At 36.6% G+C, this 18,086-nt stretch overlaps 1 protein-coding gene across 6 annotated transcripts in view; it reads right to left on the bottom strand.

The window, feature by feature from the left end:
- The window catches only part of EPHA7 (EPH receptor A7), a 171,140-nt gene extending 156,983 nt beyond the window's left edge, over window positions 1-14,157 (bottom strand). For all 6 annotated transcript variants that reach the window (XM_059177055.1, XM_059177056.1, XM_059177057.1 and 3 more), the window contains exons 1-3: window positions 13,824-14,157; window positions 9,325-9,389; window positions 4,985-5,654 (exon numbers count right to left, since the gene is read on the bottom strand). In XM_059177055.1, coding sequence (XP_059033038.1) covers window positions 4,985-5,654; window positions 9,325-9,389; window positions 13,824-13,920 — 832 coding nt within the window. In that variant the 5' untranslated portion in view covers window positions 13,921-14,157. The remainder of the gene's footprint in view (window positions 1-4,984; window positions 5,655-9,324; window positions 9,390-13,823) is intronic.
- Window positions 14,158-18,086: the final 3,929 nt, after the last annotated feature.

The raw sequence follows: 18,086 nt of genomic DNA, 5'->3' as shown, positions 1-18,086 counted from the left end.
CCAGGGATAAAATTACAGGCTTAAAAGATATTTAACTATTTGTGGCCTGTGAGATCTATCCTCATTCACTCATTACCATGAGATTTCTTTACTTGGCAAATTCCATGTTACATTATAAATAACAAGATAATAGCAAGCATTCATTGATTATTTGCTATGTCCCAGATACTACTCTTAGGGTTTTTACATGCATTGTTTCATTCAATTCGAACAAGAACTCTATGCGGGAGGTACTATCTTATTAGTCCCATTTTATACTTAAGAAAATTAAGGCTTAGAGAAATTTCCCAAGTTTATTTTACACTCCTGGTATGTTGTAGAGCCAGAATTTGAGAACTCTGTGACTCTACATCTGAGCTTTAAACCCTGCAGTGTATTTTACTTTTCAGTTTATGTTTGATTATAAACAAATACATTATGAAGACCCATTTGTTTTCATAAAATGTGGTGGTACAAATTACATACTACTTTACTGCAAAAAACAACAACATGGTTTTCAAAAAAATCTAATCAACACAGGTTTTAATATTATCAATGCTTTCAAATTGAATAAATATTTTTATTTAATTGAATATGTTATATGTCTATTAATTATATGTTAATAAAATAATGACAAGGCTATTAACATATTAATATAAAATATTAAGAAGCAACTATTACAAAATTCCTTATGATAAAAATTAGAAATCTGAAATTATTGGAATTCCCTTTTACATTAAAATTATCAAAAAAGGAATTCCTAAATTTTTGTTTTAATTCAAAAAATCAAAATTAAGCAATATAAATAAAGCAAGTAGAGCCCTTCTCTACGGTCTAAGTACATGTAAACTGCATAACATCCTTGGATTTTTTACAATTAAGGAGACCATATATTTTATCATCTAAACCGGAACACTTTGGAAAGCAAAGAGAGACAGTGTTGAAAGAACAATTATCCCAGATAAAGGAGGCATATGGTCACCTTACTTAGAATAAAGTTTCACCATTTCTTCAGTAACTAGAATCCATTGGTTGAAGTCCAGAACATATTTTAGGATGCAGTGTAGTGCAGTGGGGAAAAAAGACTTGATTTCGTAAACAGTATACTGAATTCCTACCCAGTTTTCTTACATATTAATATCCCTGAGCTTCAGTTTCTTCATATGTTTAAGAGAGAAAAAATACTTTCAATCTCTTAGTGATGTGGTAAGGACTACGCACTAAAATTAACACGATTGTCTAGTGTAAACTGCAAATTTCCCATACAAATCTGTTATAATACTAAGCTCCACACTTTGACAAATACTATTCTACTTTTTAAATGAAGTCAAATTATACAGAAATTCCAAAAATTACAAAAATATATTTCAGAATATAATTTTATTAGTCTTCTGAGTGTATATATATATACATATATATATACATATAAATAGAAAATAATCTGCTGGTTTGCACAGAAGCTGTGACAACTCATGGCTAATTTTTTTTTTTTTAAATGACCTTTTGACAATAAAAGCTTACTAACCAACTGGAATTACATACTTTTAAATGACTGAAGAGTTATCTTCATTAATGCATTATAATTAAGAAAGTTTCCATATATTAGTAAACTAATTTAGTTCTCAAAATTGAGTTGTTGTTGTTTTGTTTTGTTTTGTTTTGTTTCAGAATTATGGAGAAAAAAAAAAGCTCTTACATGAATTAATCAAAACTGTGATCAGTTTTCTCAGTTGTTCATATTTCAAATTATACTCTAACAGATATTACCGTGGACTTCACTCTATAAAGTACTCTGATAAACTTGCCTTTAAGTGGCTAACCGCCTTCATTTGGCTAGGGACTCACTAGCCTCCTCTCCCAAACACTTCAGTTTTCCTCAATATGGGACTGGAATTTGTTTTCAAACTCTTAAAAGGATCATTGGAAGGAAATAGGAGAAATACTATAAAGGCAGGCCTGGATTGATTCCAGAGGCAAGTACTCTCACAGCAATGCATTGGAATTATGCCAGGGAGAGAAATGTTTTTGTAAATGAACATAGTGCCATAGTTAAGTATAAGGTCTTTAATTCCTTTGTCAACATCACCAAGGTTAAAAATTAAGAAAGTTATGTGATAAACATTTACTTGACTTAAAACAGTGCGCACACACTCCTTCAACTGAACATCAGGAGGCATCTTGACTAATCACAGTTTTTTTAATGAACACTTTCTGATACTTAATTCCACCTATTTCAATGCAGGATTCATGTAGATGACAGTGAAGTCATTTTACTTTATTTTTAACTACCTAAGTGTGGTTTATAGGTGACAATAATTTTGGTACTCAAATGTGGTTCTAATTCTTGAAACTAAAACAAGTAAATGTGGATAATTTTAATAGTATCACATTTAATGAGATTATTTTGCTGATTTGGGAGAAATTGGAAGTGTTTTCTTCACAGTAAATGTCTTTATTGCAGTTAAAGACTTTTTCTGACTAAGTTCTACTTTTGTAAGTATAAAAGGCAAACAGTTCCTGTTTGTTTTTAACAAATAAATGCAGAGATCATTTAGGTTAAATTACACAAAATGACACTAAAAATACAATAATTTTCTTAAAAATCTTTAGGCCTTCAAAGAGCAGAAACTTTAATGTTACTTCCTAGACTTTCCTTAGACATTTAATTGGGCACTTTTGTAAATCCTCCTGCTTTATTTACTATGTTTCCCATTTTTAATTGTGCAAAAGCCTAAATTCCACTTTCACATCAACCAAAATTCTACTCAAATTGGCTGTTTTTACAGCCAAAGTGTAATAGTACGTTCTTAAATTTTCCTATTATAGTTATTTTCAAGTAAATGTTGTTAACTTCCAATCAATAAGAACATTGCCTTTCACTGAATTGATTAGCTCAGTAAGACTATTTCTACACTTCCCCAGTGATATAGCATTCTGCCTACTAGTACTGATAATAAATTTTCATCAGTGTTTTATTTCCACATGTATGGAACCTGCAGGATGATTCACCTAGTAAGAAATTCTACCAGTGGAAGGGATAGGGAAGGAGGACAGGGGTAAGACAGGTTTGACTCCTTCAGGAGAGTGTCAAAGAAAGCTGCTAAACTGCTCTATAGAACCCAAACCGATAGCATCTGTTTTGCCCAGAGTTGAACTCACAACATTCGCTGTAGCATGGCTGTCAACTGAGTGCTGGGTCCTTGGTATTTTATATGCTAGTACCCATCCACATGAAGTATTTAACTCTTTAATCGGGATAGAAAAATATATTTGCTCAATTACTTCATCTAAATAGTTTTTCCAATAGAAATATAGAACAAGCTATATAATTTTTAAATTTCCAGTAACCACATTAAAAGAGAAACAATAAAAATTAATTTTAACATTATACTTTATTTAAGTCAATATAACTAAAGTATGATTCTCTCAATATGTAAGCAGCATAAAAACACTATTGACGATATATTACATATTTTTGTGTGGGTGAATCCGTTGAAATCCAATATACAAAATATACTTATAGCACATATCAATTTAGAATAGCCAATTTTTATATCCTAAGAAACACATGTGGCTCCTGGTTACTGTGTGCGACAACACAGATCTAAATATCTTTTAAGCTATTATTACTTTAAAAATGAGAATTTTATGGGGAAGTAACATTACTTATACACCAAATTACTAAGAGCAAGACATTTGAATTCAGCAATGAAACAGAACGATATTTGCTAAGATTCTCCTTGCTTTGTGCAGAAACCAGGCCAATATTGTTGCTAAAAGCCCAGGCTCAGGAGTCAAAGTGCCCCGAATCTGATTCTAAGCTAAGACAGATATTACCTCCCTAAAGTAACTACAAGCAAGCAGTTTAACCTTGATAGCACCAATTTTTTTTTTCTGTACAAGAGACATGATAATTTCATTAAATGAACTAGTATATATAAAACATATGGAAGAGTATCTGCATATAGTAAGTTACTACTGTTAACTCCAGTCCCTTCTAAAGTAATTAGGATTTGCAGTTATTAAAATTACATTGCTGGCTTTAAAGTACAAAGAATATATAAAAGTTATTTTTCAGAATGCATTATGTGTTATAAATTAAATTAAAAATATATAAATAATATAACCTTATTATAGAATTTTTGGGATATGCACAAATAGAAAAATATCTACAGTTTTGAAGATCCATGTGACATAGCTTTAAACAGAAAAATAATGGCCAATTATAATGACTACAAAACACTATATAAGAGAAAATCCGTTTTACAAAACAGAGGAAAAGGTTCACTAATTTGTATGCTATTATTGTTTCAAAAAATAGACAACATCTAACTGATGTATTACAATAACTAAAGCTTTGCTTTGGCCCACTTCCACAAAAAACGTGGTCCACTATAATAATATGGCTTATCAGAAAAGCATTTGTTTTATTATTTAGTCCAGAAAAGAAATATGGCTTTGGTAGAAGTCACTTCAGAGATTTATCAAGTAACATTTGATGATTTTCATATCGAAGTTTTATTATTTGTAAAAAACAATTCTAAAAGTTTAGAAATATATTTTTATGTGTCCTGTCAGTTGAGTTCTTGTTAGCAGCCCCTTTAACCTCCTTTTTTCCACTACTTATAAGTCCAAACAATACAGATTTCACAGTCGGAAGAATCCCCTGTCATGGAATCTTGGTTAATGTCACACCTCACTCTGCTCACTCTCCTCTCTTAAATCTCATAGACCAATGTGCAACTGTTGACTTCTAGGTCAAACAGAGGGCAAATTAAATCTTAGTAACAAATGTCATTGGCCAATATTTATTACCTACCATTAGTGTAGATACCACTGTGGGGAATCATTGATAGCTCAACAGTGACTTCACTTAAGATCGGCCGAATCAGAAATGCTGGTGTAGCACAGACTCACTTGTTTAATAACTATTACCACACAAAATCTCTGATACTGAAATAGAAAAGAAATACAAAGTGGAATTTTAAGAGCACATATTACTTACGTTCACAAGTGTCCCCTTTTTGCTGGTAGCCTGCTTTGCAGATACACTTTCCAATGGGCACTAACCATTCTCCTTCTGCACTGCAGTGCATCCTGGGGGAGTTTTCCGCCTCTTCCTCTGCACTGCTGACACATGTCCCTCGAACCTCGACTAAAGAGGAAAATTCTGAACCAGTCACTGTATCTGGAAAGATAGCTAAATTCTCAATAATGGACCAGCACTTCTTGTAGTATACTTTGACAGAAACCAAAGCTATGCAAGCCCCTACATCCTGAAAGGCAAGATAGAATCCCTTTTTGGACAAAGGTCCAATCTCTCTCACCTCAGTGTTAAGCTTCATCTTTCTTTCACCAAGGTCACCTTGGGTAAAACTTTCATCTGCAGCAATGGTGTCTATTTTTACATAGAGGTTTTCTCTTATATTCCTGCCAGTGTCGTAGTCTGTTTCATAATAGTACAAATTAAAGGTTTCCTTGCAAGTTCCCAGTACTCCAGGAAGACTGTTACAATCCCTCAGGGTAAATTTCAATTCTACAAAAATCCTTTGTGCATTGCCTTTCGAAATCCAGTTAGTCCGCAGCCAGTTGTTTTGGTTGGGCTCCATGACCTGGCACACCTGGTAGGTTCGGATCGGGGTGTAGTTCTCATCCAAACCACTGATCTCTTCCCACTGTAAAATGTTTTAAAAGGCTATCAGTCATACAGCAAAAATAAATAAATAAATAAATAAATAAATAACATTTTTACTTTGAAAGTGCATGAGGCATCTTTAGCGTAGTACAAATGATGATCTGTGAAAGAGCTGGGTAGATTCCTACCCTGGCAAAAACTCTGTAATCTAAGAATTTAGGACTCTTAGTTCAGCTTCGTCCTGGTAACGCAACATCATTCATGTTGCCTGCATCGTTTGTACATACAATAAATATTTCATTTTGTTTAATGTCTGTTTGCTAGGGTATTAGTGTTTCTTTTTACATGTTTGCTTATGTCTATAGTCTCCACTGAGACTGTAATTTTTATAGACTGAGCGCACAACACAATCACTTAAATTACCATTTAATGCATATGCATATGGATATATGGCAGAATTTCTGATAACTCGGTTGACATTTTAAGTGTTGATGTTAAACTTGGAGCACCTAAAAAACACAGGGAAGAAAATGCCAAGAGTGCTCTGAAATGTAAAAGCAGTCCACAACATGTTGATATTCACAATACGAAATCTTTTATATTCTTTCCAAAATAAGATATAAGAGAGTAACATTTTACAGAGCAATTTATTTCTTGCAGCATTATATATATAATACTGTACATAAGCCACATAACTATAAATAAGTAGTTATAAAAGCATGATTCATCTTTATAAATAAATTGCTTTCAATAGACAATCAAATGTACATGGCAAATCAGCACGCTGGATCATATTTCAGTAATAAGCTTTTTTACTTGAAAAATATCACATGTTTAAAAATGTCTATTCATATGCTGATGCAATACATATTACAGCAAACACATTTTCATGAAAAGGGAAAATAATAAGTCTAGCAGAATTTGTGACATCTTAAGGACTATTAAGCCATGTATGATAATATCTACATTGCCCATTAGCAAATAATTTCAATTCACCTGAAATAATCCTTGAAGTCTAATGTAACAGTTGATTATGTCCTTTTTTTACTATTATAACAAAATTTCCCACTTTATATTTAGGCTGCCTTAATAGTGAAATCATCATCTATGTGTTTTTATTTCCCCAATAGTGCCGAATATGAAAATATGTTAGTATTTCTCAATTTCCCCAAAGTGCCGAATATGAAAATATGTTAGTATTCAAATCCAAAATCTTACAGCATGCAATATTTAAACCACTGTTTCAATAAAAGCAGAAAAGAAAGTAAACTAATAAGCATGTGGTTAAAGAGTCCTATTTGTAAAACTTGATTAGAGAATTAATTTGTTAAAATATTTTAAAACATTAATATCTACTTTTAAAACTATTTTTCAGAAAATTGACAAATTAGCAAAATACTCTTATTCAGAAATTTCTTGTGTGACTTTATATTTTTGCTGTAATTTTATCAGACATACGAAAACTCCTCAATGCAGCAAAGAACCCATTATCATGTGCAGGTTTTATTCAACACAACTTGAGTTTGTGACTAGTTAATGGTATGTATATTTCTCTTTGTTTCAGTTAGCTGTTTATCATCTGTCTGAATGGCATTTAACCAAATATACCCAAATTCATCCATTTGGATAAGGATATTTTAGTCTCTTAATTAGATTGAAATTACTAAAAGAAGTAAAACTATTAATGATATCTACACCAAGAAATCAAAAGATCTAAAGATAAATGTGCTCTTTTTAACAATTCCCCAGCGTGAAGAAACCAACGCTAATTATTATAAAGGTATATCTCAATATTTCTTTTTTCTAACTTTAAGAAAAATCACATTTGTTTTATGTACGAAAAATCAATTTCACTACTTATGAAACCCAGTTAATTTTAATTTTTATTTAAAAATTCATTCCTGTGGGGAAAATTTCAAGACAACGATTGTATAGATCACAAATAGTGAGACTACATAAATGCATTTAACACAAATCTTGTTTTATTTCACTTTCTCAAGAGATCATGATCATTTCTACAAATGACACCATTAGGAAAGAAGTCTTAATTCAGATACTGAGCTTTTATACTATACTTATAAAAATATTTTCTAAAAATATATCTTAATAACACTTTATTTCCTGTAAGATATTTAATCACATGCAAGCCAATCCATTTCATATATTAAAAAAATATTGTCAATCACCATTTCCTAACATTATCTGTTGATTCCTCAAGATTCTTAAGGTTAACTCATGATATCTGGACTGATAAAATGCCCATTTGAGTCAAGGGTAACATAGACAGGCATAATTTATCCTTTTGTGTATTACATTGATGAAATACTGTAATCACTACAATCCTGTATCAGTTTACTTCTCCTTAAAGATAAAAACTATCCTCCATCTCTATTTGTTTTAATTGATGGATGGTAGAAAATGGGCTATATCTGTCATTGGTAAGAAAGGTTTCTTTTTAATTGTAAATGACTTCCTAAAATGTATATTTCTACTCATGGAAACTATTTCATTTACGAGAAAAGTAGGACATTCTTACCTTAAGTGCATTTAAATTCAGTGCACTTTTTATAATCTGTAAAATACTTGTCATTTTTTCATAATTTAATCTGACCTATACAGATAACTACAATATGATCTTAAACAATCTTTCAAATATTAATTGAATAAAAAATCTGACTATTTAAAGGAGATTTGCATTGTTCACATTCTGCATTATTAAGCTGACTTTCAGTTCATGACATATTGATTTTATGCTGTTCTTAAACTCAGAAGTCCTTTTCAGATTTTTATTCTTCTCTTTGTTAAATTTGTTACACTTTTTATAATCTCACTTAGGCTTCTTACTGTAAGGAAGATTAACTTAAATAACAATGAGAGATATATTCTCCCTTCTTGGAGCCCCTTTCTTCATAAGGGATGAAGTATGTGCCCTCTCTCACAATTAAAGTAAGACCTAAAGACAAAGATGTTGAACTAAATTAACTAAATCAAAGTAAATAATATACCTTTCAGACATGTGAAATGTAATGGTTAGACTATTTTTAGGGTTTACTTATATTCATCGGTTTTTATTGGACAGCTTTTACTCATATTTATTATAGCAGATTTTTAGTATAATATATACATGCTCTGCCATGGTTTCTGATTAATAACAGCAGATAGCACATGACCAAAATTTGGAGAATCCAAATAATATTTTATAGCAAATTCCATGCTAAAATATGGAGTATATTATATTTTTAACTACCTTTTAAAGCGTATTTTGAATGATGCTAAAACTGTTTTTAAAAGAAGAAACACATCACATACTGTTTTAAAGAACTACATTCAACCTACCTAGTGATTATACTAAGCAGTATAAAGCAACTAAAGAGGTTTAAGTGAGTTTGTGAAGGAAATGTTCCCTGTAATTAGTTAGCATTTATAGCCTGAAACCTGAGGTATGATTCCTCTCACAATAAGAACTCAAAAGATTATGGTTATAGAGTTTTGTTTTTTTTTTTTAAATCCATTTTTCCAAGTTCTAAAGTATACCTTCTCTTACTCAAAGAACTCAATGTCTCATTATAACACAACAAAATTTTGAATGAGACATTTGGAATTAAAATAGTTTAAATATGAAGAATGTGAATAATTCCAGGGATTTGGGGAAGGTTGTGCTTCTTACTTTAAAAAATAAAAGGTGATATTTTATGAGGAGAAGTACTTACCCCATTGGGTGGAGAGGAAATCCATTCCAACTCTGTTTGTTGTGCTTTAGAATCCAGCAGTAGTACTGAAAAACAAAGTTTCATTTTCAAATCTTACATGAAAAATGTAACCACATCTGTAAAAGTTATTAATATGGATCGAATTTCTATGTAATTATCATGATCTAAGATATGATCTAAGATATATAAAGTTATTTATGTATATGGATGATGAAATAAGCACCTACCTGATACAAGCATATTCCCCTTTCTTAAGGAGAAAAGATGCTAAAATACCATATTATATTTGGTATTATTTAATTGAAACATTAAATAGATTTAAAAACTTAAAAATATCATGAAAGGGTAAAAATTGTATGTGGTATCTTAATTCTATAGTAGCTTATATTTTAAAGAATTTTATAAGCCATTGAGCACTCCAAATTTTGTCAGATATAATAGCATGAACATAATAAAATATAATTCCATATTCATCTTCCTCTAGTCATTAATTTGTAATATTGCACCAAAAGTATCTCCTAGATTCTTTTGAGAATCGGAGTTTATTTTTTAAAAAACTTTTTCATAGAGTGTCTTCTCTTAAGCCAAAATGAATACAGTAGAAAACTATATCAAGCAATGTCATCATGAGAAAAATAAATTGCCCATTATTTCCAAGATATATTTCTGGGTTAGTCAAACATCTGTTTTCAATATTTCTATTTTTTTTAAATTTCCAAATATTTCAAGGCATTAGCTAATTCTCAAAATAATATATTTAAACTCTGACTTGACTTTGTTCCTGACTTGACTTTTAAAAACAGTTGTATTCCACTTTGATATTATCAAAAAGCATAAACAATTCATTTACATGTATATAAATGTACCAAATGCTCTTGATAGTATTAATATAAGACAATGTATTCAAATGTTATACATTAATATATATCATACCTCCAATTCAATATATAGTATTGCTTTTTAAGACAATTGCTCTCCTAAAGCATTTACCCTGCTAGAACTGATTCAGTTACGAGTTTTTATTCTTTAAAAATATGTCTGACTCTATAGCATTTTAACAAATGCATCTGTTTGTCCAGAAATAATACTGAATATATTTCCAAGCTTGTAAATATGCATAACATCAACCTCAGCAAAATGTTGAAATTTGGACTTAAATAAAATATATGCTTATATGAACGTTAAAATAATCACTAGAGAAAAAAAGGTGTATTTAAAAGGTAATGAAATTTTGTTACGCTAAGAAAACAAAGGAACACATTTATTATGTGTTCAACTCCTTCGCTCTAGTCAAGGTTATTCCCTGCAACTGAAAACACATAGATAAAGAGACACTTTTTTGCAGAAGTGTTTTACACTTAAGACTCTTGGGAAGACCATGAAAGCACAAACCTCGGTCACAAACACTTGATTCTCTTGCAGACTTATGGGGGGTGGGGAATGCACACTTTCAAAATACCAAGTTGTATTTCGCACTGGGAACATCACTAAATCGTTGGACTAGTGAATTTATATAAAGTAATGTTTAAAGTTTGTTTTGGTTTTGTCCTCAACAATAGAAAGTAAGCACAAAGAAACAAGATGAGTTCCAGGTTCCTTTTGAGATGATTTATTATTACTATCATTTTTGTCTTCTGCACTGACAAGAGACAAGTAGATTTTAAATCTAGGTGACCTGCGAATCATTTTGGAGAGTGAAACAAGCAATGTGATGATTGTTTACTGCCATGTTACCCCTTAGCACTGCCTACGGTGGGAACCGGGTATCGCGGAGGGGTGGTGATGGCAAACAAGTTAAGAGAGAAACAAACTAACAAAAAAACAGTAACCAGTTCCTGGGCTTTAATCAGAAGCAGCTCTAAAGTGATCACTGTGTCTCCTTGTCCGCTCTCCGGATAAACCCCCAAGTGCGCGCTTTTGCCTTCCCGCTCAGAGCGCGGAGCGCCATCCTCCCTTCACAACCACCGAGGCGTAGCCCGAGGCCAACTAGGACCTGGGGCGCACAGGCCGGGGTTCCGGGACTCCGCGCCCTGCCGCGCGGGGGTAAAGGCCAGGGGCAAGATGCCGGGCGCTCCCGGGCCAAGCCAGCCAAAGGCCGCAGGAGCAGCGGCAGCGGCGGGGGCCGGGGCGGGGCCCTCGGCGGGGAGGGGCGGGGCAGGGGCTGCCAGACGGGCGCGCCCGCCGCGCGGAGCATCCATTACGCACTCCGCCAGACCTGGACACTCTAGGGAGCCAGTGGCGCCCTAGCTTCAGAAGGAGCCGGGAGGAGGAGAGAGGCTTTCGGGAAGCGTCTCCTTTGAGGGAGAGGCGGTGGCGGCATTTAGGAAGAGGAAAAACAGCAGCTGTACTTCGCCTCCAAGCGTCAGACTCTGACTTATACAGGCGCTCCCCGCAGCGGGAACTGGCCTCCCGAGAGAACACGTATGAGGAAAGTGGGGGAAGAAGGTCCCTCATTTCCCTCCATCCACTCCCGGCCACCCCGGGAGGCCTGGCACCTGCGAAAGGTGGTACCCAGCGCTCGCTCCTGGGTGCCGGGGTGCCCCTCGGGGCTTGCTAGCTCCTAGAACCGAGCTCTTGATCGCCGCTGCGCGCTGGGAGCGTCGCCGCTGAGAAGCGGGGCTCATTCGCCCTCCCGCCCACCTTTTAAACATCTCACTTCTGCATTTATAGAATTCAGCCTCCTAGAATCAGAATCCTCTTCACGTATCTTGCACCCAGAAGAGAAAAGCAAGCGAGCGAGACATTCTGGCTGCAGGAACCTCTCCCCCTAGTGATGCAGTTATTTATAGCTCAAACTCCTGCCGGGTCTGCGTGAGCTTGCGCGCCCGGCTTCTCCGCAGCAGTGCAAACTTTTCCTCGGGTCCCGCTATTCCGGAGCAATCAGTACAAGGTTCCAGGATTGAATGTTCCTAATCGCTAGTGTCATGCGCGTAGAAACGTGCATTTTGGTGTGTATGGATGTGTGTTTCTGGCCGACGTTGGTTCATATGCTAACGCGTAACCGACAGCTCGGAGTCATGGTTTTCTCTGAAAATTTCTCTGAATGGGTTCAGCGTCAATACGGGTTGCAGATGTGGAAACTGGGGTCAGAAGGTCAGGCTGGCTCAAGAAGTAGGACGTGGCGTTGGGGTAGGGGGGTGTGGTTTGAGTGAAAGACTCAAAGGGTGCACGAAGAGAATGGAAAAAAAACAAAACAAAATACTAAATCACTTAAGTTTTCAGGGCGACATGAAGCGAGAATCAGTATCGAACACAACCCCTCCCCCCCGCCCCACATCACCATCATGACCTAAATCTGATAACAGATTCCTCCGTTCTCCATACTTCAGGAACAATTAATTATTGGTATTCTGCTTTTAAGTATCGGGAAATCAACGTTAGATTTACAGTCTGGAAGACAACGTGGGAAGAGAGATTGTGACATTGCTCAAGAAGCAGGACATTTCCATTGAGAGGATTTATTTTTCCCCAGCTCCAACTACAGGCACCGAAAGGTATTTTACCTTGTCAGTGGTTCAAAGGAGAAGAAATAATAATAATGATAACCATATACAGGCGTATCTGGCCGCCCAAATGAAACCTCTTCTCTTCATCCAGAGGTAGCCTTCCGGATCCAGGTCCTTTCGCAAGGTCTGACCACTCGGACTCAACTGCCGGGCAGATGTTTGGGGACTTGTACTCGCCCAGGCGGCGTCTCGTTACCACTTCCACAGCCCCAGCCCGCCCCCTGCCTCTCCGGCCGGCCAAGCCAGCTGGACTCCCGCTGTCCGCGCGGCCCGCGGGACCCACGCGCGGCCCGCGGGACCCACGCGCGGCGCGCGCTGAATGGAGATGTCCCCGCCGCGGGGCGCGCACCGCTTCCTCGCTTCACCTCCGCGGCGTTATTGTTCCGCGCCCGCGGCCGAGCGCCAGCCGCAGGCCCGCGCCTCCTCCTCCGACGCAGTGAGCACTTCATTAGTAACCCGAGCGTTTGGAGCTCACACATGTCACGGCCCCTCTGGGAAGGCTCGGGACACCAGCCGCTCGCCGACGGGCTGGCCAGGACACTAGAAGCTGCACTCCCCAGTCTCGGACTAACTCCGGCCGCAGCTTACCCCACCAGAGGCGAACACCGAGAGGAGGAGGAGAGGGCTGGAGGAAGAGATCTGACCCGCCTGCTATCCTAGAGAAAGAGCTCGCTGGTCATCACCCCCCCCGCCCACCACCCCACTCCGCCCCGCCGCTCTCCGTTGCTGCTCACGCCCTCCGGACTGGCCGCGCCAGAAACCCCGCTCCCGTCGGGCGGACGGCCCCGGGCACCAGGCTGAAGGCGGTTCGGAGTAGCCCAGCTTGCCGCCAGCCTGCCGGGAGCAGCGAGAGCGGTGAGGGGGCGGGGAGCCGACGGGGGAGGGTCGCCCCGCGCCGGAGGCGCGGCCGGCAGCCCCGCGGACGAGCCGGCTTGTGCAGGTAGACCGCTAAATAAATAACTCAGAACAAACTTTGCGTTCCCATCACCTTACCTTCCTTTGCAGCCTGTGCCTCCCCGGTGTGTGCAAAGCGGAGCAGCCAGATGTAGCATAAAATAATCCATGAAGGGTGCCGAGTTTGAAAAACCATGGTGCATGAGCAGGTTTTATTTTAGGTTTCAGTGGAGTCGTAGCTTTTTAAATGCTGTTTGCTCCGAAGTGGGTTCTTTTTTATTGCGCTTTTCGCATCGATTCCCCTGCTCGACCTCCGGCCGGCTGCTCCACGTTTAGCTTTTTTATTTTTTCCCCCTCCTGTTCGTTCGCACCGTGTTTGCTGCCTGCAAGTCTCCGACTGCAGACCGGCCGCTTGCTCCACACTCCAATAATATCAATTAGGGTGGAAGGGGCGGGGCTCCGAGCAGAGAGCCTCCGCCACTCGAGCTGACTGGCAGGCACAGCCGGCCTGCCAGGCGGCGATTCCCAGGGCCAAGGGGCGGGTCCCGGTGAAAAGGCCGCCCCGGCCGCGGGGGCGGGCTTCGGGGCGCGGGCCAATCGGCGGCGAGCGGAGTCAGGTTGCGGGTCCAGGATTCCCTCCAGGTTCCGAGCTCCCAGCTTTCGCTAGATGCTCGGAAAGGCAGGACGCGGATGGTAGCCGAGGTGCGTGCTGCTGTGGACACTCGGCTTTTAGCAACCGCAGCTTTCGTGGAGCAGAATCAATCCGAGAATAACGCTCCCAACTTAGAGTATTGTGTATATATAGTGGTACTCCTCGTGGTCTTTTAGAAACCAGAGGCAATGCAAGCCATCTCTCAGCTACCGAACACGGAGCCAGGAAAGTGAAATAAGCTATCTTTAAGTAAAGTGCCTTTTACTTTTTTGTTACTCAAAACCTCCGCGGGTCGGGTAACTTTGTTCTTTTCATTTCTTGAAAGATTTCTACTTTTCTTTTTTTTCTATTACTCAACAGAAGTCAGCTCTAGGCACCACCCAGCGCAGTCTCTGGAAGAATAAAAGTATCCAAATGTATTATGTTCAAACAATGTTTCCAAGAGTTTGCAACAAGCTCTGGCAAAAGAAACAGAGGAAAAGGGAGTGGAGAAAGGAAGTCTTTTGTTTTAGGTGCCCTCCTCACCCCCGCCCTATCATCTCACAATAGTTTGTTGGGTGAAGTAGGACACGAAGAAAGAACGTTTAGAAGGTTCCGTATCACTTTTATTATATGTTTTAATATTTTTTGAGGTTTTCCTTGGATTGCCCCAATTTGAACGTTTCCCATTTCGCTGCATGAATTACACTTAATTTTAAAGAATGTTACCGCGCCTTAAATTCATAAAGCAAGACCTTTTTCGCAAACTGATATATTCCAATAATTACTCAATTGTATAATTATTATTATTCAGGCTTTTAAAGGAAACGGAGAATAAAAAGTATAACTAATATCTCCAGTTGAATTCATCCAACTAAAATAGCAAGAACGTAGAGAAATCCGTTTACCGTTAGGCAGTTTTGGACACTTTGCAATTCAAGAGGAGGGTAATGTAATAAGAGGAAGAACTTTAAAACCTTAATTGCGAAATCACCAATTTCAAAGGTTAGGGCAGAGTAACTTAATCACATGTTTAAGATGAGCTCCGTGTTCTTCTTGTCCTATATTTCTCCCTTAAAAAAATAAAATCTGTCATTTGATTTGTCTTTATTTATAATAGGCACAAAGTTTGATCTCACCTGAAACTCCAAACTTTTTTCCTATCATTTCTGTATAGAAATAAAAATTGAGTTGCTTCTGGTATTTGTAGTAAAGACTTCTCAGAGATGACAGATTCCGAGATATTTAAGTTTTATTTTATGATAAATTGTCTCTTGTAGTTTTAACTTGCTTAACACAATTACAAAGAAGAAAGAAATGGAATCTTTCTCTAATCTCTCTTTGCTTCTGTAGTTTATTTTTTTTAATGTTACTTGTTCCTAGACATTATGCCTATTAAATATTTTAGAAATTATATCTAAAAGCATTTTAAGTGCCCTTTACAGCATGCATAGAAAATGTAAACTGCTTAATAGATTAACCTTGAAAAGAAACAAAAAAATGTAGAGAGCACTTGTTCAGAGAAAAGCTAGTGGTATTTACACAAACAGATGTTTTAGAGTAAAAATTGTAAGGTAAAACATAATTAAAAACATAAATCTCCACACATATACTATAAAACTATTAATCTCAGAACCACAAACTCACAAATATTAAACCACTTCTAATAGTTAAAATAATTCTACAGGATTTCAGCACTTTCTCCAGGGTCTCATCCCCACTACTTACAATGACACCAAGTTAGCCTTTAAAGTTTAAAATATTCCTTTCATCTATTGAATGACTAATACTCAGTGATGTGAATAGGAATAACTTTCCATTAAACCAGGAAACCAAAGAAGTAACATCCTTCACTCTGATGAGTGTAGGTGGTATAGGGAGTCCCCTTATTGTGTCCCTTCTGTCTGTCAGACACAGGGGCATGTGCAGCCTTGCTTTTATTTTTAGAGACAAGAGGCTTCACATTAAATGCACATGTGCCAGGCTGCTGACAGTTTTCCCAGCAGAACTGCATAGTGATACTCATTTTTAGATTTACCAACCTTCTTTCTTTTGTATCTAGGTATATTGGTAAAGAAGTCAACATTTAAATCAAAGTGAATGATTTAGTCAACAAAAGAACATTCATTGTGCAGTATTATATGGCACGTATTTTAGTATATAAATTGTTAAGGTATTTGGCTAACAGACAAACACATAAACCTATTTACATGAAGCCCTTGAAATTAAAAAGAATAACCAGTTCACAAAACTTTCATATTTTAAAATAACATTTAATAATGAATTTCATTCTATCACCTTAAAAATAGTTTATTTTAGCTTCATGTCTCCATTTTTATATCTATGATTTTTGAATCATATATATGATTATCGGTATAACAATTTCTAGAAAAGTAAAGTGTGTGCGTGTGTGTGTGTGTATAAAATTAGTTAGAAAAGAAATGATTTTCCAGAGCTATATCAAATGGTGTATACAACCGACATGTGTGAGCCAAAGCAGAAATTCTGAAAACTATTTTTAATTGTTATGTATTCATTGTGCAGTGCAGTTGATAGAGTAACCTACATATATTTAGCTAATTTTAAATAAATGAAAATAATAGAGATAAACTTTAACATTTCCAACTAGGCTCAAATCCCCTCTTTTGAAACATCTTTTATAAAGGTATAGTAGAAAGATGGAAAATACCTAGGATCAGATGAAAAGAAGATATACCCAACTTTCCTGCACCATGTTATTTTTATTTAATTATTAATAATCACACATAACTTTACATATATGAAAATAAATGTAAAAATTCAAGACACATTCCAAATGAGGGTACAGCTGTCATCTCCCGTTAACATCCTTCAATAATAATATTCACCTCACTGTTTATCTTTGGGAGATATTCTATAATTTTAAGGAAGAAATAGTAACTGAGGAGTAAATTATGACTTCAGGGAATAAATTCCATGAATTTTCAAGTTCCATTATGTGTGTGTGTGCGTGTGTGCATGCGTACACGCGTATAGCAAACAGGCCTTCAGAGGATAAAGTACAATCTGAGACTGCAGTATGTTACCAATCCAAGGCTGCCAAACTAGTTAACAACAATGAAATCAAAGGGCGTTTCTGAACCTACTACTTTTGCACTTACTGTCTAAATGCATTCACAGCTGGTAAATGTGAAAATGCAAGTTCATCACAGAAAAAGGGGTAATTTAAACTGAATTAGAAAAGGTACTGTGCAAAAGAAACTGATTATAAACAGAAAAGAAACATTATGTCTCAGTTAATAGATATTACAGAAAATTGGGTTCTCTATTTGTGATTTCAGTCAAAATGTAAACAATCTTTCCACTGTGCAAGAAAATCATTTACATATTTACATTAGCATGGTTTATGTGGTGTACATAAAATATTTATTTGCAGTCCAGTGTAAAAAATGTACATAAACTAGGCTCATAAAATACATAGTTATAATTTCACCTATTCTAAGTCTCAGATTTAGTCGACAGTATATAGGAAGTCAAAGGTCAAGAATCAAATTATAAGTCAAGATTGTATTTTGTGACTATGAAAGTTTACCTATTTTTGTAAGCAGATAAATTGATACTGTTATGAAAACAACAAATTAATTCTCTAATTGCAATTACTGAGTTAATTTAAGACCTCTTAACAAATAGAAAAAAATTATATCAAAATTGTAAGAGTCCAGTTGAATGTTGCTAAAGTGTCATGGAAATTT

Source organism: Mustela lutreola, chromosome 6 (assembly GCF_030435805.1).
Source record: "Mustela lutreola isolate mMusLut2 chromosome 6, mMusLut2.pri, whole genome shotgun sequence".
NCBI lineage: Eukaryota > Metazoa > Chordata > Mammalia > Carnivora > Mustelidae > Mustela > Mustela lutreola.
Note: the sequence above shows the minus strand (reverse complement) of the source record. Positions and strands in the feature narration are given on the sequence as shown.